Below are 25,627 nucleotides of genomic sequence, written 5' to 3' on the forward strand. Positions count from 1 at the left end.
TCTTCAATTAAAGAAAAAAAGGCAACAGTCCCAAATAAGAATATGACATCCATGAGCTCTTACTGAAAATTAAAAACAAAACTCCCTCCCCTCAAAAAAGCCAACCCTCCAACAACTTGATGATGATGTCTATTCAACCAAGAGATACATACAAATAAAAAACCTAGGGCTAGAGAAGTTATGAATAAAGACTGGGGTGTGTGAAAACAGTGGGAATTCTGATTACAAAATAGAATGTAAAGTCATAATTCTTAACAATGAAAAGACAAGACTGAAACAAACTAGAGAACACAGTTTCCTAATTTCTCATCATAGGAAGTTAGAGAATAATCAAAACCTGAAACATTAACATGGAAGGACAGGACTCTACAGACTGATGTCAACCTTTTTATCTTCTTCATTTTTTACTTTAGAGAAATACTGTAGATGTGTAGTATCATATCACTGTGGTTGAAAAGATGCGGAATGGGATTTCAATCTTAATTATGAAAAGTTGTTTTGTGACCTAACATGATCCTGGAGAATCTTCCACATAAGCTTAGCCTTTTTTTTTTTTTTTTTAGCCTTTGATTTCATTCCAGCTCATTTTATTCCAGATCCAAGTAAGTTTTTATTTATTTAATTTTTCTTAGAGCCTAGGTGGTAGTCTGAAGAGAAACAAAGTATACAGAAGAGCCTGAGCTGCTTCCATAGGAAAACAAATCATTTGTTTTTTTCCCTTTTTCACTTACCTGAACCCCTAACAACCCCACATTCCTACTGCATTCCCACCTCTCCCACTCTCACTTCCACTGAAGACGTGGGAAACTGAAACCAAAATGTAAACAAAGCCTAAACTTATATTGCTGGAGCACCTGGGTGGCTCAGGCAGTTAAGCATCTAACTCTTGATTTTGGCTTAGGTCATGATCTCGAGGTCATGAGATGGAGGCCGCCCACCCACCCATCCACATCAGGCTCCATGCTGTCATGTCAGCCTGATTAGACTCTCTCCCTTCCTCTGTCCCTCCTCCCTTGTCTTGGAAGTTTACATTCTAGTAAAGAGAGAATGATAGGAAATGACTAAGTAAAATTTTAAAAGGCTATCAGATAACATGAAGTAGTAGGAAAAATAACACAGTAGAGGGAAAAGATGGTGGCAGCGGTGGCAATGATCAGGGACCTCACCCAGGAGGTTAACATTTGAGCAAGGACATGAAAAAAGGTAAGGGAACAAGTCATGTGGCTATCTGAAAAAAGAGTTTGAGGCTAAAGAAGCAGCTGGTCAAAGACTCAGAGACAGTAGCCAGTGGCATTAGAGCAGAGTGTACAAATGTGAGAGTAATAGAAATTAAAGTCAAAAGAAATTTGGAGCAAGGAAATAATACAGTTTGAGACCAATGTAAAAACTCAATTTTATTCTGAAAACTATAAATTAATTTGTGATTTTATTACTCCACCTAAAAACAGCTACTTGAGACTGATAAAACAGTATAATACAAAAAGTATCCTCTTCTTTTTAAAGATTTTATTTATTTATTCATAGGAAACAAGAGAGAGAGAGACAGAGACATAGGCAGAGGGGAGAAGCAGGCCACCCATGGGACTCCAATCCTAGGACCCCGGGACCACGACCTGAGCTCAACCAATGAGCCACCCAGGTGCCCACTAAAATTATTTTTTAAAGTTGAAATAGCTTTTTTATACATGTATGGTAGCTAATTTTATATATTATTTCTCTTTGAGTTATTTAAAAGAAATTAAGCATTCTCTCAAATGTTCATATCAAAGCTGATATGATATTATCACATGTGAATTCATAAGGCTCATCTGACTATCATACTTACAAAGACCAGGAAGTCAACTTTCTATAAATCCTGATGCAAACATTCACTTTAAAAGCCATGTAGTAAGTCAAATGGAGCATCTGAAAAGTTTTTCCTAGGTTAAAAATTAAAAATGAGAAAAAGAATCCTCCATTTTAAGTCATAAAATCTTTAAGTTAAAATGGAAGTAAAAAAACAGAACTGTGTTAAAATAAAAAAAAATGTAGCAGTAGAGTTCTTATCCAAAGTCCTAGACATTAATTTAACTGGAATTGTACTGTTGTTAGCATAGTCATGTCTTAAAGAAAAAAGAAACTGTTTCTTAGGCAATATTTGTAAAGAAAATTCCATATATAACCTATATCCCATCAATTCATGTTACTATAGTAGAAGCCTCAATTAAGAAGAAATATGATTTTTCTCTTGCATCTCCTCAGTTCTTATCTCTAATAAATTTAAGCTGGAAACTAGTGAGCCAGCAGCATCCACAGAGGAACAGATATCTTCAAGAAAGTACATCTGTGATGAAGTTACTCATGAAGAAACTAGTATAAGAATATCAATCAGCTGGGGCTGACATGAGCACTGAGTAATGTTTATGTTGTATACCTAAAACTAATAATAATACTTCAGTAAAAAAAGAATATTAGCTGATCAATATTTAAAAATGTATATGATCATGCAATTTGTAATAAAATCCAGATTTTAGAATTTTCGTAAATGTAAAAATGGTAAAATTCTATTTAGACTTTTTTTTTTTTTTAAGACTGAGAGAGAAAGCGAGCACAAGCAGAGGGAGAGGGAGAGAGAATATCTCAAGTACAATCCATGCCTGGCATGGAGACGGACGTAGGGCTTGATCTCATGACCAGAGATCATGACCTGAGCCTAAATCAGGTGTCAGACACTTAACTGACTGAGCTACCCAGGCACCCCTCTATTTAGGTTACTGAATGAGATCTTCATTCAAAAATTCCCTAAGTGCTCCTATTCCCAAATATTAAATGAATGATACTATTTCTTCAATTGCATTATGTGTATATCTACAATCTAGCAACAGAAGCAAAATTTAAGCACATTTGAATTTTCTAATAAATAAAATTTCTAATAATTTGGCTACAACAAAAATATTTCTAAGCTCTGTTTGACTATAGGCAGTCTGATCACAATAGGAGTTATTCTATAAGAAAGAGTTCTACCATTACTTCATAGTAAAGTCTTAAACAGTTTAGGAGAAACTGAAAGATAAAAGTACAAGTTTCTAAAATGTATTTTATGGGCCCTCAAAAAGAGTTCGATAAAAGCTACTTAAAGACAGACACCTTGTTGGCAACAGTCATAAAATATATCACAATCATATCATTTCTCACTACCTCCACTACTGCACTTGGTCTGTGCCACATCACCTCCCCCTTGAAGACCCACAATTTTCTCATACTTACTCTGTGGTCAATCAGGCCTACTATGAATATTCTATATAATGCCTGAGCCTATATATTGTTCATCTCACCCTGTTATTCTGATATACTTTTTCATTTTTCTATGGCAATTATCATCTCCTAACATGCTATGACATTTACTTGTATTTACAGCCTGTTTTTCCTTATTGGAGTATATACCCCCCCAAAGGCAATAATCTTTGCTTTGCTCTCCAACATACTCTAAGTACTAGAACAGTATCTGGGACGTGATACGAGATTAGCTATAGAATGAACAAACAAATTTCAGCTTATGAAACAAATATAAAGTCAACTAGGTTTGATAAATATTAATTATGACAAAATATGCATGATGTGCTCTGATTAATTAGAACTTTACCATACCAGATAAAATAAGCAGTTCAATGATTTCTGCATCTCCAAGATAGGCAGCAGCATGCAGTGGAGTTCTCTTTTCATTGTCCTGTAAGAAGAGGAAAGGTGGAACATAAGTTTTAACATAAAATTAATTTCAGTCCATTTTTTTTCCAGTATACTTTAAATGAAGAAAAATCATTAACTACCAACTTACTAATTCTATAACCCTAGTCTAAGTCAGTAAGTCCCAGTAACAGAATATTACCTTGCTAGGAGGAAAAAAAGCCTGAAAAAAATATTTTGGCCTTAAAGGAATGGTTTTTTAAAGCACAGCAAAAATAAAATCTAAAGTGACAGAGAGATAGTTTTTTAGGCTTTCTTGAATAAAGATGCCTATGCTGCTGATATATACAGGCAAATTTCTTTTATTTCATCCTATTTTCCAATATACTTCCACAGTTTTACACAGTTTGGAATTGTTGACCTAAATAAAACAAACCTTAACAAACCAAATGGTTTGCCTATCAAAATGTTTCCACATGTACCCCAAAATATTTTTCTGGGGATTTAAACTTATCCCTTAAAACAATATTAAGGTTTTTCTTAAAATTCCTGTCAATTTTGTTTGTGGCTCTAAAATATTTCCTATCTTTGTAAATATATAAAATAAATACTCTTCCATTTTGAACAGTGAAAGAAACCATCAACAAAACAAAAAGGCAACCTACTGAATGGAAGGAGATACTTGCAAATATCCCCCATAATGGGTTAATATCCAAAATATATCAAGAATCTAGGGATCCCTGGGTGGCGCAGCGGTTTGGCACCTGCCTTTGGCCCAGGGCGCGACCCGGGATCGAATCCCACGTCGGGCTCCCGGTGCATGGAGCCTGCTTCTCCCTCTGCCTGTGTCTCTGCGCCTCTCTCTCTCTCTCTCTCTCTCTCTGTGACTATCATAAATAAATAAAAATTTAAAAAAAAAAATCTATAGGACTCAATCTATATGACCAAAAAACCCCAAATACTCCAATTAAAAAATGAACAGAGGACCTGAATAGCCATTTTTCCAAAGACTTACAGATAGCCAAAGAAGCTTAGAGACATATGAAAAGATGCTCAACATCACTAATCATCAGAGAAATGCAAATTAAAACCACAATAAGATATTATTTTATACATGTCAGAATGACTAAAATCAAAAGGACAAGAAATAATCAGTGTTGGCAAGGATATGGAGAAAAAGGAACCCGTCTGCATTGTTGGTGGGAATGCAAATTGGTGCAGCCACTCTGGAAAATAGTATGAAGGTTCCTCAAAAACTTAAAAATAGAATTACCATATGATCCAGTAATTCCATTATTTACCCAAAGAAAACAAAAACACTAATTCAAAAAAAAATATCCACCCCTATGTTTATTCTTGCATTATTTACAATAGCTAAGCTATGAAGTGTCCATCCATAGATAACTGGAGAAAGCCATAGATAACCGGATAAAGAAGATGTATCATACATACACACTGGACTATTACTTAGCCATAAAAAAGAATAAAATCTTGCCATTTGCAACAACATGGATAGATCTAAAAGGTTTAACATTAAGTGAAATAAGTCAGTGAAAGAAAGATAAATACAAATTTATGTGTGATTTATGAAACAAAACAAATGAACAAAGGAAAAAAGGGACAAACACTCTAAAATACAGAGAACTGGTAGTTGCCAGAGGGGAGGTGGGTTGGGAGATGGGTAAAATAGATAAAGGGGATTTAGAATACATTTATCTTCAGAAGCAATGAGAAATGTATAAAACTGTTGCTGTTCAATCACTACATTGTATACATGAAATTAATAAAATAGTAATGTATTTAATTATACTTCAACTGAAAAAAATATATATACTCTTCCAAATCTTCCTTCAAGAAAAGACGCTATATCTAATGCAAGGCTTCATGTATCTCCTCCCCCCACCAAATACCAATGATCTCCAATTTAAGAAACTTGCATATCTTGAGGTAGAGTCACATTCATGGATTTTTAATTCCTATTTACACCTTATCTAAAGTTACAAGAGTGTTGTTTCTGTGAAAGCTATTTATTTAGATTTATTGTGAAATTTTTTGGATAGAGGTTTTGTGATACGCTGTTGTTTTCCATTATCTATCTTCCCCTTTGTCCACAGGAATAAAGTTGTAGCTGATACTTTACCCACACAGTGAGAGAATATATTCCTAAATCTGCCTGGAAGTTTTGTTACTTATTGTGGACCAGTGTGGTATGTGAGTTGGAAGTAGACACAACTTTCAGGTCATCTTCAACTTAAAAGACAATTACCTTACATATGGATTACTGCTTTCCCATTTCCTACAGGCTGTAAGGCAGATGTGAATGAAACTGAGCCAGCTCTGACCCTGCAGAGGTAGACCAATATCCTAGAAGACCATCATAATCTTGAATAATCTTAGAGAACAAAGTTGCTCCATTAATCTGGACCACTAACTCATATACTACTAAGAGAAATAAAGTTCTCATTTAAGTAAGTATTGTATTTTGGGGTCTTTTACCATATTAGAATATTTATAGCTTTCAAGATTTAAGAAAATGAGATTTCACACTGTAATAATTTTCTCGTTTGGTAATACCCCAATTACTCTAAGAACGAATAGACAACTGAGAATAAATTATGCTAGTCAAAAGAGGGGTTAAAAATATTAATAGGCAATCCAAAAAAGGTTTAATAGTAGCATATAAATAGGTATTATAAAGATGTGTGGAACATACAATTATCACTGGCTCTTCACTGGCTTCTTTATATAATTTCAATATATTGTGATACTGTTTTCGTCCTTATAGTCATAACAGGTGCTTCAGTAAAAAGAAGCTGGTATAGGGGCTATTAGTGTTGTTTACTAAGCTAAGAGCTCTTGTCTCTCCAACCTCAATTAATTTCCACAAGACCGTGTTTTTTTAATTCCAATATATACCTCAGCAAACAGAATGCTTTGCACAAAACTCACTGAATAGTTGTTGAAAAAGCTAACAAAGAACCACCCGAAATCTCAGACTATATTCAGTCTTAGTCATTTTAATAAAAGGATCCTTGGTTTAAGGCTTTTCAGTGTTAATCATTAAGATATCAAATTCCCTAGAGTGTTTAAATATGATCAGACCTTCTCAAATTGAGAAACATGTCTACTACAAAGGATAAACCACACATACACAGTGCATGCACAAATTGAGTCATTTATGTGTGAGAGATGTCTGGAATTCTATGACTCAATACCTTGAATACTATTCATGTATTCTATGAGTCATGAGCATAGTTTTCCTCTCTACAAATCATATTGAAGGAAAAAAGGAACACTTTGGTTAATTTTACAAAAATAAATCTACCAATCACATTTTATTTTACTATAATTAAATACTGAAAATTACATAAAATATTTAAGATCTCCTTCAATAATTTTATTAACATAAAAAGACTATCCCCTTGTACATATTAATTTTATTTCAAAGAATTTGTTTTAGATAAAAATATTCTTATATATATGCAAACAAAATGATTAAGTGTACTAATTGATTATTGTAAGAAGGAAAATGCTGGAAATAACTTAAATGCCCACCAAGCGGAATGGTTATCTAAAATGAAACACAAGAAGTTCTTAACCAACCTTCATTTAACTGACTCACATGATTAATCAATATTCTCTGTTTCCTGAGTAAAACTAATGGTGACTTTGGCACACCATGTATTTTGACTATTAGGCTACCACTCATAAGCCCTTATACTTTCATTCCTACCACTGGGCGTCTATTTATCAAGGGTAAAATATGTTTGTTACCACAATTGTTTGTGCAAATTATACCTGCTATCCTAATTATATGATTTATTTAAATATTATTTAAACTGATAAAATGGAATGAAAAAAAATTGTTTCTATGATCAGTAGGTTGAACACCACATAAAGACTCAATAATGGCAAGCTACTAAAAAAAGTACTATTGAATTAGGTGTGGCTGAGAATTCAATCACTAAGGCAAACAGTAAACAGAGATATTTGATTCTTAAGTGGCTAAATTCTCCTATCACCTAAAGAAACCCAAAATGGGTTACAGAAAATGTACTGAGGGTAGGGTTCATACAAGGAAGATAACAATGAACAATGGACTCCACACTGCCAACAAAAAAAAAGTCTCAGCTCAGTTAAAAAAAAAAAATGGCTGGCAAATATACATTGTTACAGTAAAATGCTTAAAGATCACTCTTTATGGCTCCCTCTGTCAGACTCTGATTAGCTTACTAACTACCAGTTATGAAAGCTATTAGATGAAAGGACTTCAGCTGTACATCCGTAAAATGAAATACTATGTATGGGTTCTACATCCAATCCCACTGTGTGGGTTTTTTCCCTCCACAGATCCAGGCAGTGCTCCAATACCAGCTTTACATAATACCAGCTGGTCTTACCATTCAACTCAATTCTGACACTATCAACTATGATATAGATCCCACAGGATATAGGTTCAGTCCTATAACCACCCCCCATCCCACCTCACCCTGCTTCAAATGCCCATAGCAAGTCCAGGATGTTTACCTGTACTTCAATCAGCTATTAATCAGGTTTCCCCGGCTCCCACCTAGCTACAGTGTTCACAGGGTTCAGGAAAACAGTTTTCTCAGTAGATTACCAGTTTATTACCAGGATATTACAAGATACAAATCAACAGCCAGATGTTAGAGAAACACTGAGATGCTTAACAAAGAACTTACAACCTGGTAACATTTGGAGGCCAGCACAGTAGTAAAAAGTGTGTTTCTGGTTACCCAACCCAGAAGCTCTCCAAACTCTTTCCTTTGGGGTTTTTATAGAAATTTCATTACATAGGCACGACTGATTAAAACACCATCCACTGGAAACTGAGCTTAATCTCCAGCTCCTCTACTCCCCAGAGGTGGTGGTACTAGGGCAAAAGGGAACAGAAAGTCCTCATCCTCAAATCACAAAGCTGGATCCAAAGGCATCTAAGCACCCATTCTAAGCTTTCCCAAAGTCACTTCATTAACATAAAAAAGACATCCCTCATTGCTCTCTCTCTCAGGAAATTCCAAGGGTTTTTAGGAACTCAGTGCCAGAAGCAAGAATGAAGACCAAATATATACTTTATATTATAAATCACAATATCACACTATGCTTCCAATTTAAAATAACAAGCAGACCTCAATGTTCCTTGTCAATAGAAAAGTCTCTAAATCACAGTGTTAAATGAAAAAATGCAGGCTTCAAAACAATTGTATGATAGGCCTGAATATGCATAAAATAACTTTGAAAGGATACTCAAGAAACTAATACAGTGATTATCTCTGAGTAAACTGGCAGACTAGGGTTTAAAGTGTGAGAAAGAGTTATTTTTCACTATTGTGGCCTTTGGTATTGTTTGGAGTTATTACTATGTACATGTTTCAAAAAGTAAAACAAACAAAAAACCCTAAAAATAACATTTAAACCAACTGTAAAGCTATTTACTAAAAATTCTAAAAATAATTTACTATACCAGGTATTTCATAAATACTAGGTACTCATTACAAAAAGAATGTTTTTTAGATATTCAGTTTTTTAAGAAACTGTTGCATCTCAATGTAGTATTCCTAAAATAATCTCAACTAAAATTATAAATACACACCAGACTCAACAAATGTTAAGTTGATCAGTTTTTGATCATATACTTTAAAGTACACTTTTCTTATAGTTCTTATATAAGTACTCAGAAAAGACATTTTTTGCATATGATTAGGACAACAAAAAACTAACTCCTCACTCTCCCCAAATAAAAAACAAAAAACAGCTATAATTTTTATTTTTTTATTTTTTATTTTTTATTTTTTTAGCTATAATTTTTATAAGCAACTATCCTGAAAAAAGATAATATACAGTAGATGGGTTAAGATCAGTGATTGCTAACCACTTGGGGTTGGGCCACAGGCATACGCCGGCTGGTAATTTACAGAAGAGCTACACAAGTGAATGGAACATGAAGGAGCTCTTTATGGTGATGCAACAGTTCCATACCTTAAACATGGTGGTGGTTATACAAACCTACACATGTGACAAAATGTCATAAAGTTATTCACAAGGATGTTGCCATTACTACTGATGTGGGAAATAGAAGAAAAATTATTAAATTTCCTTCCTGCCATTGATTGACAAGTCCTTGAAACGGGGAGGGTGACATTCCTCTAGTGACTCAATTGCCTAGATGTTAATACCTTGCTAAAAGCAAAAGGAAACCTTAGCTCAACCCCCAGGATCCTGTAAGCCTACTTTAACAAATAAAAATTCCTTTGGAAACTTCCTTCATTTCTACCCCGTCCACCCCCAAGATACAGGTTGGCAATCATCCCCCAAGCATGTAACCCATCGATATATATATATCCAAGGGGTCTCATGACGCAGGAGTAATAAATGACCTTTTCTTAACAATAGCTAGCCCCCTCAAGGTCCTGGAAATCTTGCTTCCAAAATTCCTGAGAGACTTAATGCTATCCCTAACCCCCTCCCAACTTTAAAGTATATAATGGGCTATTCCTCATGATCCCAGTGCAGCTCTTTCTGTTCACAAGTCCTGTCCCCATGCTTTAATAAAACCAAAGACATCTCAAGAATTTTTTCTTGGCTGTCAGCTTTTGAACCCTAACATCTTTCTTATACCACTACCACATCATCTCCTCCTCCAAATGAGTGAATGCCAAAAACCTGGTGAAATCCAAGAGAAGTCTCTACTTTAAATTAGTTGAATTGTGCCATTATCAGTTTCCTAGTTTTGATAATCATACTGTAGTATGATGTCATCATTTGAAGAATCTGGTTGATGGAAAGGAAAGATCTCTCTGTACAATTGCTGCAATTTCTGGTCTACAATTTCTTCAAGCTAAAGTTTTTTAAAAAAGTATTACAAAAAATCTTGAATTATATTTTGGTTTGTATGTTGTGTTACAAGTGAGCTCCAGAAGCAGTTTACAAAACACAGGCAAACAAGGTTGCACAACCTAGGGTATGAGGCTGTGAGAAAAAAGGGAATCCATGGTGGATCCCAAGCACAGGCCAGGAAAAGGGTTAGATGTAACTTAAGTAAAATCTGGGAACAAAAAACTGCACCTGTACATTCTCAATATTTTGTGTAAAACTTTTAATGTAAAACAGATTTTAGGATCAGGCTGGAATAAGAGGAAAGGAACTTTATAAGGGAGGAAAAGAGAAAAGTTAGAAATGATAAAGTGAAATAGAACGTTTATATAGGGATAAATAGAGACTGTGAGAATTCATTCACATATACGCATTCAACTATGACCTTCATAGCAAGTACTCAATTCTGTAATTCTGCCCCTGTCCAGGTACTGAAACTATTCACTTATATGAGCTGTAATTTAAGAACAGTAATCCTAGCAGTCACAACAATTAACACTTACCTAGGACTTACTTCATGCTAGCACTGCTCTAAGCACTTTATTTACTCTGCAGGGCTTAAGAACTAAATGTGTTTCCTTATTTAACAGATAAAGAAATAAGGCACAGAAAGATTTAAGGAACTTACTTAAGATCATATGGCAGTGGCAGAATCAGTATTCAAGTACAGGCACTTGGGCTCCAAGGTATGTGCTATTTGTTAACTTATCATACAGCCTCTATTTGTAATGCTCCATTATCCATTTAACCATGGTCTGCTTAAAACTAGTCATTCTCCGGGGCACCTGGGTGGCTCAGTGGTTGAGCGTCTGCCTTCCACTCAGGTCATAATCCTAGCGTCCTAGGATAGAGTCTCGCATCAGGCTCCCCACAGGGAGCCTGCTTCTCCCTCTGCCTGTGTCTGCCTCTATGTGTCTCTCATGAATAAATAAAATCTTTAAAAACAAAAACAAGTAATCATTCTTCAAAAAATTCTGTGGCCTGACTTCATTTTTCTTATGAACTTTTTATCATAATTTTCTTAATAATTTTTCCCTTTCTCTTTTATTTGTACTGCTATCAGACTGAAACCTTCATACGTAATATTCAGGGAGCTCAGTTTCAGGTCCACAGAGCTCAGCTGTACTTAACCTAGGTTTTACCAGATCCAATCCTGTCTTACCCTTTCATAAATAAGTTATGATGCCTGACTGTTCTCAAAACTGCACTCAAGGAAGCTCCAGGGTGAATCTCAGCTTTGGGGATAACGGTTCTGTAGGGTACTGGTGGATGTCTATAGCTGCTTCAAGTAAGAGAATTCTAGTTACTTTGGTATAGACGTAATGCTTTGTATACTTACAACTATTTGGAAAAATCCTTAGATTGTCTTTTTAGGTAACTTCATTTTTAAATTCACTAACAGCCCTCCAACCTTATCCTCTCATCCTCAAAGCATATTAGAGATCCAACTGGTTTATATGCTAGCAGATCAAATTTGGAAGGTAATTTCACATTCATTAAACCATTAGCTTCCCTGCTCAATTGCCTTTAGTGGGTCATCACCACCAATCATCTCCATTCCACCCCCATAAATTGATATTCAAAAGCCACTAACTTGTAGCTGGAACCACAACAGCTAATCTCTACTAAAAGAATAAGTAATTGCACACTTTCATCTTTCACCTTTGATCCGTTTGCCCAGAATGTCTTTCCCCTGCTCAAATCCCTTCTACTCTTCATGGCCCAGTTCAAGTTCTAGTTCCTTCACCAAGTCTTCAGGCCAATGTTAGTACACTCATATCTCTCTACCTTGACATTATCATCTGTAGCATACAACTGGCATTTTGGTAATTACTCAATTTTGGGTTTATGTCACAGCTTCATAATTGAGTAATAAACATCTAGAGAAAATAAACTAATTTCATGTCCATATAGCACCTGGCTCAAATGTATCTCATAGGCACTATAGAAGTTTAGACAAAAAAAAAAAAAAAGAAGTTTAGACAAAATAAAATATTAATGAAGAAAACCTGCCATTAATCATCATATTCTAATGTGTAGGTTTAGAAGACTTCTATAATTGACGTTCAGGTCCTAGAACAAAGATTCTAGAATTGCCTCTAACACACAGGCTATCCAAATTCCTAGGTACAGACAACTCTCCTTAAAGGAATCAAAAACCAGTTCTAAGATGTATGCTATGATTCTTTCCCAAGAAATACTTTGAAAACTTCTATGGAGGTTTTAGATTATAAGATGAAAAATCATCAGCATTTAACAGAGCAAAGTAGCTTGAAGTAAAAAGTGTTTTAACTAAGTACATTAGTCTACTTCTCTTAATAGTTACTATTTATTAAATACATATATTAGATATCATTACTGGGTATAAGTGACAGATGTCTAAATCAAACCAGTTCAGGAAAAATATACTTATTAAAAGTAGTAAAATACCTCCTGGGACTGAGTACCAAACAACCAAAATTTAGATAAGGAAGGGGATGGCTAGGCCACAGGAACAACTAAGAATCAAACCCTTGAAACATTCAGGACCATCTTTTATCTGTTTTTCCATGCATCAGCTTTCTTCTTTTTTTTAATCTTCACCAACAACACTTTCCTGCATAGTAGGAAACAAAGTCATCCATCATAGATCCTTAGATTTACTCTTAGAACTTCAGCAGTCTGAAGAGAAGTCTTTTCATTCCAAAACCCTAAAATAGTGCTCTGATGGACTCAATTTTGCTTAGATTCTCAGGTACTAACCAGGTAAGAATAGGTTTAAAAAAAAAGTTATATTTTATGTACAAATACTGTATCAACATATTGTATCACAGTAGCAGTGTGGAATGGGAAGAGTATCTCAGAAAATGAGGGCAACCCTACAGATCTTTATTTTGTGGTAGACAATGCATAAAGCACTTGCAATAGCGGTTTTATTTTGCAGAATTATTGTAGAGTTTAACATATTATTTCTAAAGATGCGGAAACTGCCTCCAAACTCATGCTCTTCATCAAAATGCTCTACTGACAACTACAATTAAATGTAAGCAATCAGTTCAATCCCTATTTATTCAAAGCTAGGCCAGTTAGTGGCTTCTCTTGAGAATCTTGAGAGCAGCAGAACTGCTGGAAGTAAACTGCTCAGCAATTTGGGTTGGAGGCTTTGTTTCTGCACACCTTGGGAGGCTGAAATCTAGTTTATTCTACAAATAGAACAGAACTATCACTATAGCCCATAAATGATGCATTTCTCTATTTTCTTTCTATAGTCGGACAGAACGAAAAAGGAATGGCTAAGGAATAATTAGGTAATAAAGCACGCTATCTTTCTTCCCATCCCTTTAGAAAACCTGCATTAACTAGAGGGCAGGCCGGGGGGGGGGTGGGGGGGGGTGGGGGGGGGTGCTCAGTGGTTTAGCGCCGCCTTCCGCCTCAGGAGTGATCATGGAGACCGGAGATGGAGTATGTCAGGCTCCCTGCATGGAACCTGCTTCTCCCTCTGCCTGTGTCTCTGCCTCTCTATGTCTCTCACAAATAAATAAATAAAATCTTAAAAAAAAAAAAAAAAAAAAAGAAAACCTGCATTCCTGCAATAACTAGAGATCCAGGATTGCATATATTTAAATACTAGCTAGAGACATTGCATAGGTACATATGTCTAAACTCCTAAGCTTCTGAAAACATGTAGCAAGAATATTCTACCACACAACTCACCAATGAATACATAACTTACAATCAGTTATATTTTAAACAATATTATTAGTTAATTCTGCTTGTTAAACTAAAAAACAAAAAACATTTCAATTCAAATAATGTATCTTACACATGACAAGGGATGCTTTATAAAAACCTAATCACTCCACTACAAATGCAATCCAAACTTTCAGAAGTCCAGAGCAATACAATGGATGCTCAATAATCTGCTGGCTTAAATTGACCAAACTCATGGACAAAATTCATAAGATAGATAAAAATTAAAGTCAAATAGAAGCACAATTCCAAATGCAAAGTAACTAGAAATGTTAAGTTTTTGCGAGTAACAATCATTTTGGATGAAAGTAGACAAGGAGATTTTTCATGCCCCTTAATCATCTTTTAAAAAAATACAATAATGAATATATTCTACGGAAGCTAGGGAAGGGGGAAAGGGAGGCAGGAAGAGAGAGAAAGTTATTCTCTTAATTCAATATATTATTAGTGAGATTTGTAAAGCAGCACTATCTTTCAGGACACAAAATTAATGTTTATAGTTAGTTCTTTAATTGTATCCTTTGTAGGTTTCAAGTATGGAAGAATACCAATTAAAAAGGACTTAAAAAAAATAAAAGATTTACGCTTACCTAGGACAGGGACAAAGCTGGTTGATTTAGCAACTCAAAGACACCATCTAGGGGTCTCTCAAAAATTCTACCTTTCTACTCTGCCAACCACAACTACATAACCACAGTGGGTACTACATAACCACAGTGGGTATAGGTTCATCTCAAGCTAGTTCACCCCAAACAACAGCCAGCAGCAAGGAAAAAAGCCACCTCTTCCCCTCATTTTTAATATTTACAAAAAAAAATTTTAAGACAATTGTTTTAGAGCAGTTTTGCGTTCACAGTAAAACTGAGGGCAAAGCAGAGATTTGCACTGTACTCCCTACTTCCACACGAGCATAGCCTTCACCATTATCAATAGCCCCCAACATTTGTTTTAAGTGATGAACCCATACAGACACTTCATTGATCATCCAAAGTCCAAAGTTTACCTTGGGTTTCACTCCTGGTGATGTAAAGGCTATAGATTTGGACAAATGTATTATAATATGTATCCATCATTATGTTATTAGAGCTTTATAGTATACAAAAGCAAAAACCAATAAAAATAATGGGAGAGATAGGTAATCCACAATGATAATAAACCTCATCATGTCTCTCCCAATAACCAACAGAACATACAACAGATAAAATCAGCAAAGGTAGAGTTGACCTGAACAACACTACCAACTAAACCCAACTGATATTTATAGAACACTCTACCTAACAATAAAATACATTTTCAACTGCATTTGAAACACTCATCAAAACAGATCATATTCTGAGTTCCAAACCACACCTTAAGATATTAAAATAAACTGAAAACATACAAGCATATACTTCTGGCCATAACATAATTAAACTAGAAAGCAGTAACAGAAAGATGCTTGGAATATCCTAAGTATTTGGAAATCAAAGATGATACTCTAATAGTAGAGAAAAAAAGAAAACTAATTCTAAATAACTCATGTAAAGAGGAAATTTCCCTGGACATCAGAAAATATTCTAACTAAATGAAAATTAAAATACAGTATGTCAAAAAAATTTTTAATTGATCAATGAAATTGATAACCAGAACCACAAAAGAAAAAAAGACAGAATCAGTATCAGGAATGAAAGGGGGGATTCCTCAAAGCCATTAAAAAGACTAAGGGGATATTATGAACAACATTAAAAATTCTACAATTTGGATGAAAAGACTAAGTCCTTCAAAGATACATATGTTACTTATGGAAAAACAAAAAAGTAGTCCTACAGCTATTAAATTAAACTCACAGGTAAAAACATTTGGAGAAAGAAAATTCCAAACCCAGATAGTTTCAATGATAAATTCTATTAGACATTTAAGAAATAATACCAGTCTGCACATCTGGAAAGCAGAAGAGGGACTACATCCCACTTTATGAAACCAACATGTTATTAATTTTAATACCCAAACTAGACAAAGATATTACAAGAAAACTATAGACAGTATCATTCATCACCATAGACATAAATATTCTTAACTAAATATAAGCAAAGCGAATCCAGTAATACACGAAAAGAATAATGTATCATAACCAAGTGGGGTTTATTCTGAGATCATAACTCTAGACTCAACCAATGTAATTTAACATATTAACAGACTAAATAAAAAACCCACATCAGTACATTTAACAAAATGACACCTTTTCATGATTGAAGGGGGAAAAAAACCCTCTTATCAGATTAGGAATAGAAGGTAACTAATCTGTTCAAGGTTATTTATAAAAGTTACAAACAATATCCTATTTAATGGTGAAAGAGTGAAATAAATCACTCCTACTCATTCTCAGACTGGTAGTCCTAGTCAGTAAAAAGAAAAGGCATATAGATTGGGAAAGAAAACCTAAAATTTGTCTCTACTCATAGATGGCATGTTGTTTACGGAGAAAATGTATTAAAAAAAATCCAAGAATGAGTTTAGAAAAGTTGCTGAATGCAAGGTCAATATACAAAAAGCAAGTATACTTCCATGTAATAACAATTAACTGGAAATAAAATTTTTCTAAAGACTATATTTATTTGACAGAGAAAGAGAGCGAGCGAGCGCATGCACACACAAGCAGGGGGAGTGGTAGGCAGAGGGAGAAGCAGGTTTCCTGCTGAGCAGAGAGCCTGACATGGGGCTTGATCCCAGACCTTGGCATAATGACAGACCCTGGGATCATGACCTGAGCACAAGGCAGACACTTAACCAACTGAGTGTCCCAAGCACCCCTGAAAAAAAATTTTAAAGACTGTGCATTTACAAAATGAAAGAATCAGAGAATGAAAGTGAAAAAAAAAAAACACACAACAGAAGAATGCTTGATTATAAACCTAAAATGCAGCATTTGTACACTGAAAACTAACATTCATGAAAGACTTAAAACCTATATGAACAGAAACAACACGTTCATGAATTTTAAGACTCATTATTGCTAAAACATCAATTTTATCTATAGATTCATGGTATTCTAATAAAAATCCCAGCAGGATTCCTTATATATATTAAGGACCTAAAATTTACATGGAAAGGCAAATATATTAGAATAGCCAGAGCAATTCTGAGTGAATAGAACTTAGTTGGGGATCTCAGACTGTGATTTCAATAACTACTATAAAGCTGCAGTAATCAAGGCAGTGTAATATGAGGAAAAAAAGACATACCTAGAATAAAGAGTCCAGAAATAAACCCATGCAAATTTAATCAATTGATTTTAAACAAATGTACAAAGGCAATTAAATGGAGATATAACCTTTCCAGCAAATGGTCCTGGATATCTACATGCCAAAAAATGGACGCCAATCTATACTTAACACTAAATAGAAAAATTAACTCAAAAAGAATTGTAGATCTGTCAAATCTAAGATTTTTAAATGTCTAGAGGAAAAGATATGAGAAAATGGGTAGGTTGGGCAAAGAGTTCTTGCACAGAACACCAAAAGGACAATCCACAAAGTTGAAGTCAAACTTCATCAAAGTGAAAAACCTTTGCTCTGAGGAAAACATGTTAAGATAAAAATACAAGGCATACTCTAGAAGAAAACATCTGCAAATCATATACCTGACAGAGAACTTGCATTCATATACTAAGAACTCTCAAAACCCAAAAAATGAGGAACAGCTCAACAAAATATGAGTAATTACATTGTCTTGGGACAACTTGGTACCCATTTGGAAAAGGAAAAAAAACAAAAAACAAAAACACTACCTCTCATTATGATATGCCTAATTTAATTGCAACTATATCATAAAGCTAAATGTAAAGAGCAAAATGATAAAGTTCTCAGAAACAAATGAAGGATATTATCTTTAATACTCAGGTTAGAGCAAGACCTTGTAAGATATCAAAAGTTCAAAGCTTTAACCATGAAGGAAAATACTGAAAAATTTGACTACATTAAGACCGGGGTTCAATGACCCAAGAAAGAGCGCAAAGTCAGTTTGAAATGGGAGAAGACATCTGCAACATACACAACTCACAAAAGGTTTATTTCTAGGATGTATAAAGAATGGTAAATTAATGAGAAAACTCAAAAGAAAAATGGACAAGAGATTTAATAGGCACTTTATAAAAAGACTATATAAATGTCTAACAAACATCTCAAAAGGTACTTGACACTGTCATCATAAAAACTCAAACTTTACAAATAATGAGATAACAAACACATAACAGAATGGCTAAATAAAGAAGTCCGACAAACACCAAAAACCAAGAATGTGTCCGAAACTTTGGAGCAACAAGAAATCTCATAGGGTTCTCATGGGAGTATAAATTGTTTAATAATATGGCATTCTCTGTAAGCTGAATATATGCATACACTATACACCAGAAATCCTATGCCTAAGTCTATACCCTAGAGAAATGCTCATGTGCAACAGAGGCATGTTTATGAGTAGCTGCATTGTTCATAACAGGCAAAACTGGAAACCCAACCACCCATCAATAGCAGAATATGGATAAGGTGTATGCATTTGGTGGGATTACAAATAACACACAACACAGGTAAATTTTTGAAATAAGATGGTGTCATGCAAAAGAATCCAGGACCAAAAGAATACATGTTGTAAGATTCATTTATTTAAAAACATGCAAAATTAAATTGTACTGGTTAGAGAAGAATAATTAAGTTGCAAAATTATAAAAGAAAACAGAGAGAGACTATTATAAAAGTCAGATAAACGGCTACACAGCAGGGTGGGAATAAACAGTTCTGATCATAAGCTGGGCACCAAGGGCACTTTGTGGCAAAACCAGTGTTTCTCAATCTGGGTAGTGATTACATTTAAATAACTCATAATAGTTTACATTTGTTTTATGTATTTTGAGTGTGTTATACGTAACAGTTTTTTAAATGATTAAAAGAAAGAAGGAGAAAAACACTGGACAATCGTTCTTCTAAAATATCAATTAAGGGGCACCTGGGTGGCTCAGTGGGTTACTGTCTGCCTCAGGCTGAGGTCATGATTCCAGGGTCCTGGGATCAAGCCCCATGTTGGGCTCCCTGCTCAGAGGGGAGTCAGCTTTTCCCTGTCCCTGCTTCTGGGCATTCTCTCTCTCTCTAATAACTAAATAAAATCTTTAAAATAAAACAAAATATGAATTAAAATACAACTGAACTAAAAAGAAAAGCATATAAAAAAATTGGCAGAAGACACAGGCTCTGACATGATATTCCAGCTTAAGAATAAGAACAGTAGCTTCCTTTCTTGGTTTGGCCACGTTTGTTCTCCCGAATTAACGTTCAAAATGAAACTGAACAACTCACCTGAAAATTGAAAAAGGAAGCTACTCACCCCCTGCACCTATGCCCTTCCCCAACCACCAATTTGGTTTTATAAAGGAATTAATAAAAAGAGAAATTATGTTACAGAAATTTGTGTAAGACAATCTTAAAAAAACTAAACAATTAATGTAATCTAGTTTCTATGTAAACAGAAACCAAAATACTGTACACATTCATCTTCCAAACTAATGATAAAAACTTGACATAAAGCACTTTGTAAATCATATTTTTCTCAGATACAAAAATACATGTATCTTAAAATGATTAACTTATTTATTATCAATTTATTGAGCTTGTACAAGAGAACACTTTTTAAATCACTTTGGTAAGTAATATTCAAATCCTTAATTGTGTATAAAAACTACCAAAGAAAACAATGGTACATTAGTTTAAAATATTTATGTAATTTACATGTTTTACTCAATAAGTAATTCTAAGATTGGAAAAATGTATCTCAAGGTTTTGTCACTGTAATTTTATGGAAAATATTTACTAATTAATCTATTAATTAAATCATTCCCTTTAATAGTAGATGATTTATAATTATGTAATTCAAATAAAAGATATTCTCTTGTAAATACATGATTTGGGGTGGGATGGAACAAGAAGTTTCCTTTCCCAAATCTGACTCTGGCTATTACGGGTACTTTGGATTACACACAATTACCAATATATCAGCTATTCAGACTTGTTTATAGTATATATGTTCCACTGTTCTGGCAGCATGAAAAGTGAACCCCAGGTCATCAAAAACTATACACTTCGCTTATTAGGCAGTTCTTACCAATGAGTGACAGCTCCCAGCATCCCCTCTTCACCTGTGAAGTTTCCATTTTTTCCTGTGTTGCTTTGTGCTATGTGTTCAGCAATCCTGCAAACTTTACTTTTATTTACTGATAATGATTTAGATGTTAATGTAATAATAGTAGAGCTGCTTTGTAGTTTGTCAGGGAAACTCATTTATTAAATGCCTTCCCTAGAACCAACTTCTATTCCTGAGCATTGCAGGCAAGATGGAATTTAGTCCCCTTGGCAAAGAATTGTGTAGAATAGGTCTGTCTCCCACCCCATTGTCCTGTTAAAGTCAATGCTCTTGACAGATCATCAACAGAATCCTGCAAATGATAAAGTTATTTCTTAAGAGTGCCTTTGTCCACATGCATTTTAAGTTAACATGCTTTTTTCTCTTTTTCTTTTTCTCAAGGAGCTTACCCTTCCTATGTCAAATGATTTAAATGGTCTAAACAAGTACTAAAGGGGATGCAAGACAAAATGACCATGGAAAGAAGAAGCCAGTTTAAAACTTCATTTGTACTTGGGCAACTGATAGCAGACTGCTGCCACCCACCAAAACCCAAACACATCCCATACACAAAAACAAGAATACCCAAACACAACATAGCCAAACACCTTTAGATACAAACTTGTTTAAGTCAGGGAGTGTATCTTATTTTTATTTATTCACTTCTAACACTTTTTAAATGCTTATTATTTACGATAGGCTGGGTATAAATACAGGGAATAATCCAAACCAGGTCCCTATATCCAGAGAGCTAAAGGTACTAAACAAGACACAGGTTAATTAATATGAGTGCTACAAACATCTAGAGAGCTATGGACATCTATAATGTTACCTGGAGGACCAAGAAAGGTGTTCCAGAAAAAAGAGATATTTCAGACTTATACTGGTTCTCTACTGCTGCATAACAAATTACCACAGACTTAGTAGCTTAAGACAGCAGTCACTTATTAATTCACAGTTCTGTAGGGCAGAAGTCCAGGCGTGGTGTGGCTGCTCAGGATCTCTTCTAAAGCTAAAAACAGAGTGTCAGGGAGTTCTGTTCTCATCAAAAGACCTAAGGAAGAATCTACTTTTAGGTTCATTTAGGTAAAATTGAGTTACTTGTGGTTGTGAGATTGAGTTTTCAGTTTTCCTTCTTGACAGCCAGCCTTCTCTGTACCTAAAGACTGCCCAATCCTTACCTGTGCTCCCCCTTCAAAGTCAGCAAGAGACACTCTGTCTCACATCAAAACCCTTAATGCCTTTGTTTCTGACTCTAAATACACAATTAAAGAGTTCATGTAATTAGGTCAGGCCCACCCAGATAATCTCACTTTCCTAGTCAACTGTGCCAGATGTCATAAACTAATCACAGGAGTGCTATCTTACCATATTTATAGTACAGAAGATCATACAGAAATGCACATGGTGTGGGGGGAAGGTGAGATTCCTGTAGACCATCTTAGGAATTCTGCCTACCATTAGGGGCAACCTAAAGAATGAACAGAAACTGAAGATGAGGCAAGGGAGGTGGAGACCGTGAGGGCACAACTGATATCCTGAGTCAGGAAAGAGCATGGAAAAGTAGAGGAAAATAGTATGTCTCACTGGACATACCAGCATAATAACTGGTACCCAGTACCAGTCTTCCCAGTACCCAGCATAATAACTGGGACTAATTTGTCAAGGGAATGAACTAACATACCAAGTTATACCAAATCAAGCTAGCAAGTACTTACTAAGAGCTTATGTACTTATAGCTATGAGAAAAGCCAAGAAATTTCTTGTAATACTAAGCCAAAAGGCAGAACTGAAGGGTGATAAACCAGAGGAGACAACATTAACAGAGAAAACTGGACATTAAGAAAACTGGGCCCGTATCTCTTCTAAATATAAGTGACCAAATCAAACTCCAAGGGCTTTGGCTTTGCTTCATCTTTAACAGAGATGATTTAACTACTTGATTTCTAACATCCCTTTCCAATACTAACTGTACTACAAAATGGAAGGCACTGGTTCTTGCTCTGAGGCAAATTCTATTTAGGAAGTTTATTTTTTTAAATATTTATTTATTCATGAGAGACACACAGAGAGAGGCAGAGACATAGGCAGAGGGAGAAGCAGGCTCCCTGTGGGGAGACTGATATGGGACTCAATCCCAGGACCCGGATCACGACCTGAGCCAAAGACAGATGCTCAACCACTGAGCCACCCAGGTGCCCTAGGAAGTTTAGAATCCAGTATTAATTCATGTCATAATCAGTAGTAATATTAAAAAGACAAATTCACACAAAATCCTATTTTAAACACTGAATTTGCTCTCTTCTACAAATTTAGCAGTAATCAGACACTTGCTTTTCACAGTAAAAAAATTAAACCCCAAAATCACATATCTTTTTTTTTTTTTAAGTAGGCTCCATTTCCTTTTTTTTAATTTTTTATTTATTTATTTATTTATTTATTTATTTATTTATTTATTTATTTATTTATTTATGATAGTCACACACACACAGAGAGAGAGAGAGAGAGAGAGAGAGAGAGAGAGAGACACAGGCAGAGGGAGAAGCAGCAGGCTCCATGCACCGGGAGCCCGACGTGGGATTCGATCCCGGGTCTCCAGGATCGCGCCCTGGGCCAAAGGCAGGCGCCAAACCGCTGCGCCACCCAGGGATCCCAAGTAGGCTCCATTTCCAATGTGGGGCTTGAACTCATAACTCGGAGATCAAGAGTCATATGCTCTACTGACTGAGCCTGCCAGGTACCCCCAAAAGTAAGTATCAATACCAGGTCCTTTTAGAATAAGAGAAGGTAAGGTAATGCAATCTATGATTGGGCAATTTAATTATCCAATATAATACTGTTTAGAAAACTAATACACAGAATTTCTATTTCAAAAATACTGCTAGACTAGAACAGAAAACTCTATTTCACAAATACATAAGTAAGGTGTAAATGTGAAAAATCCAGTGGAATGTCAGTCAGTTGTTTCAATCAATAAAGTTATTTTCAATGGCTTTTACAGAGCTATGTATATTTTAATAGGCATATATGCCTGTGTTAAGGAGACAGAGCTGACAGTCTGGGAATACAAGGGTTAGAATTCTCAAGACAGCAACAGAGAGAGGGTGGTACAGCTAGGAAATCCCATAGATCTGCAGATTATCCCCTTGTGTACTCAGCTAAGTACTAAGCAGCACGTGTATAAAAATACTGAGTCTAGTGAAAAGAAGCATCCAAAGTAATTAAAGTAATAATTTTCAACCTTTTTCTTATCACCCTGACCCAGGAGGTTTTAGAGAACCCCCCCCCCCAACTACCCTCATGAAATTTTAATACCACTGTGTACCTAATCTCTCCAGTTTGGCCCTTTGGGGGGCCATACATAAATCATTGTAATAATGTGACTGATCGATCTCTCCCTCTCTCTCTCTCTCTCTCACACACACACACACATATGCTCACAACCAAAATATAAATTTTGCCAAGCTGTAGGTAATATCACCCCCAGTGAAAATATATGGATTGTGAAGGAACAGTGCTTGGGTTGCAAACAAGGAAGTGTCCTGTTCCTACCAGCTAGGGTGAAAACCTCCTATTTCCTAGAGCATTAGACAGAGTACTCAAAACAACAACAACAACAACAACAACAACAACAACAAAAAACCCTCAGTACAGAATATTTAGCATATTTTGAAATTAAATATTTATAGCAGAAACAAATTTATAAAATATAGGTAAATCTGACAAAATATATAAAAGGCCATCCACAGTGAAATTATGAAATTTGCTGAGAAAAAAATGTCCTAAATAAAAGAGCTATAACTTGTTCATGGGTCAGAAGACTCAATATTGTTAAGAGGTTAATTTTTGCCTAGGTGACCTACAGATCAACATAATCCAGTTTTTCCCCTAGAAATTAAAAGCTGAATCTAAAATTTATATAAAAACAAAAGGTCCTACTCAAAACAACTTTTAAAAAGTTGGTGATCAAGAATTATAAAGCTATAGCATCACAACAGTTATGGTACAGGCATTATCAACGGATTTTTCATAAAGATACAAAGACAATTCAGTGAAGAAGCAGTTTTTTCAAAAAATATTTTAACTGAATATCTGTGGTATATATCATGCATAGTATGTAAATATTAACTCAAAACAGATTATAGATCTAAATGTGAAATTTAAAACTATAAAACCTCTAGGAAGATACAAGAACACCTCAGTAGATATCTTTTTAGATACAACACCAAAACCAAGATTCATAAAAGAATAAATTGATAAATTCAACACAACAAAATTTAAAACTTCTGCTCTTCAGATAAACTCTTAAGAGAATGAAAACACAAACACAGATTGAATACTTGTATCCAGAACATAAAAAGAACTCTCAAAACTCAAGAGCAAGAAAAACAATTAAAAAAAAAAAACCTAGCAAAAACATTTGAAAAGACATTTCACCAAAGAGAATATACAGATTGCCAAGAGGCATATGAAAAGATATTCAATATCATTAGTCACCACAGAAATGCAAATTAAAACTACAATGAGATACACTGTGGGATGGATAACCGTGTATCCATTCTATCAGAATTTTTAACATTAGAAAAGACTGATCATACCAAATTTTGGTGGAAAACAGATTTTCATATCTTGGTGAGAATATATAATGATACAACAAATTTGGAAACATTTGGCAATTTTTTTTTAGAAGTTAACCAGATGGCTTGACCTTACCACTAGATATTTACCCGAGAACAGAAAGCCTATTTTCATATAAAGCCTTGTATAGAAAGGTTCATAGCCGATTTATTTTTAATGGATAAAAAAAGGAAACTCAAGTGTCTATCAATAGTTGAGTGGATAAACAAATTGTTTTTATAGATACAATGTAATACTACACTCAGCAAGAGAAAAGAATAAACTGTTAATATATGCCAGAGCGTGGATGAACTTCAAAATAATTATGTTGAGTGAAAAGAAAAGCTATACAAAAGGAGGACATATTGTATGATTTCATTTATATAAAGCTCTAAAAAATAAAAATTAACCGATAGTGACACAAAACAGACCAGAGGTTAGGGGCAAATGAAATCTTTTGAGAGTGATGGAAATGTTGGCTACCTTGATTATGGTGATGGTTTTATAGGTATATACATATGCCAAAACTTAAGACATAGTACAATTCAAGTATATGTAATTTATTGTATGTCAATTATGT

General features: G+C 34.8%; 1 protein-coding gene and 1 long non-coding RNA gene across 15 annotated transcripts in view; one reads left to right on the plus strand and one right to left on the minus strand.

Annotated features, from left to right (window-relative positions):
• ANKRD28 (ankyrin repeat domain 28) overlaps positions 1–25,627 on the minus strand; it is a 204,237-nt gene that overhangs the window by 89,629 nt on the left and 88,981 nt on the right. For all 14 annotated transcript variants that reach the window (XR_012014942.1, XR_012014943.1, XM_072792832.1 and 11 more), the window contains one exon: positions 3,628–3,706. Coding sequence is in view for 11 of the 14 variants with exons in the window: in XM_072792832.1 (XP_072648933.1) it covers positions 3,628–3,706 (79 nt within the window). In the remaining 3 variants the exon portion in view is untranslated. The remainder of the gene's footprint in view (positions 1–3,627; positions 3,707–25,627) is intronic.
• LOC140614055 (uncharacterized) lies at positions 1,471–22,817 on the plus strand. Its single transcript, XR_012014949.1, has 6 exons — positions 1,471–1,639; positions 5,778–5,870; positions 5,966–6,131; positions 11,148–11,243; positions 13,806–13,844; positions 20,833–22,817. It is a non-coding gene; the product is annotated as an uncharacterized lncRNA (long non-coding RNA).

The sequence above is a fragment of the Canis lupus genome, chromosome 22, assembly GCF_048164855.1.
Source record: "Canis lupus baileyi chromosome 22, mCanLup2.hap1, whole genome shotgun sequence".
NCBI classification, from domain to species: Eukaryota; Metazoa; Chordata; class Mammalia; order Carnivora; family Canidae; genus Canis; species Canis lupus.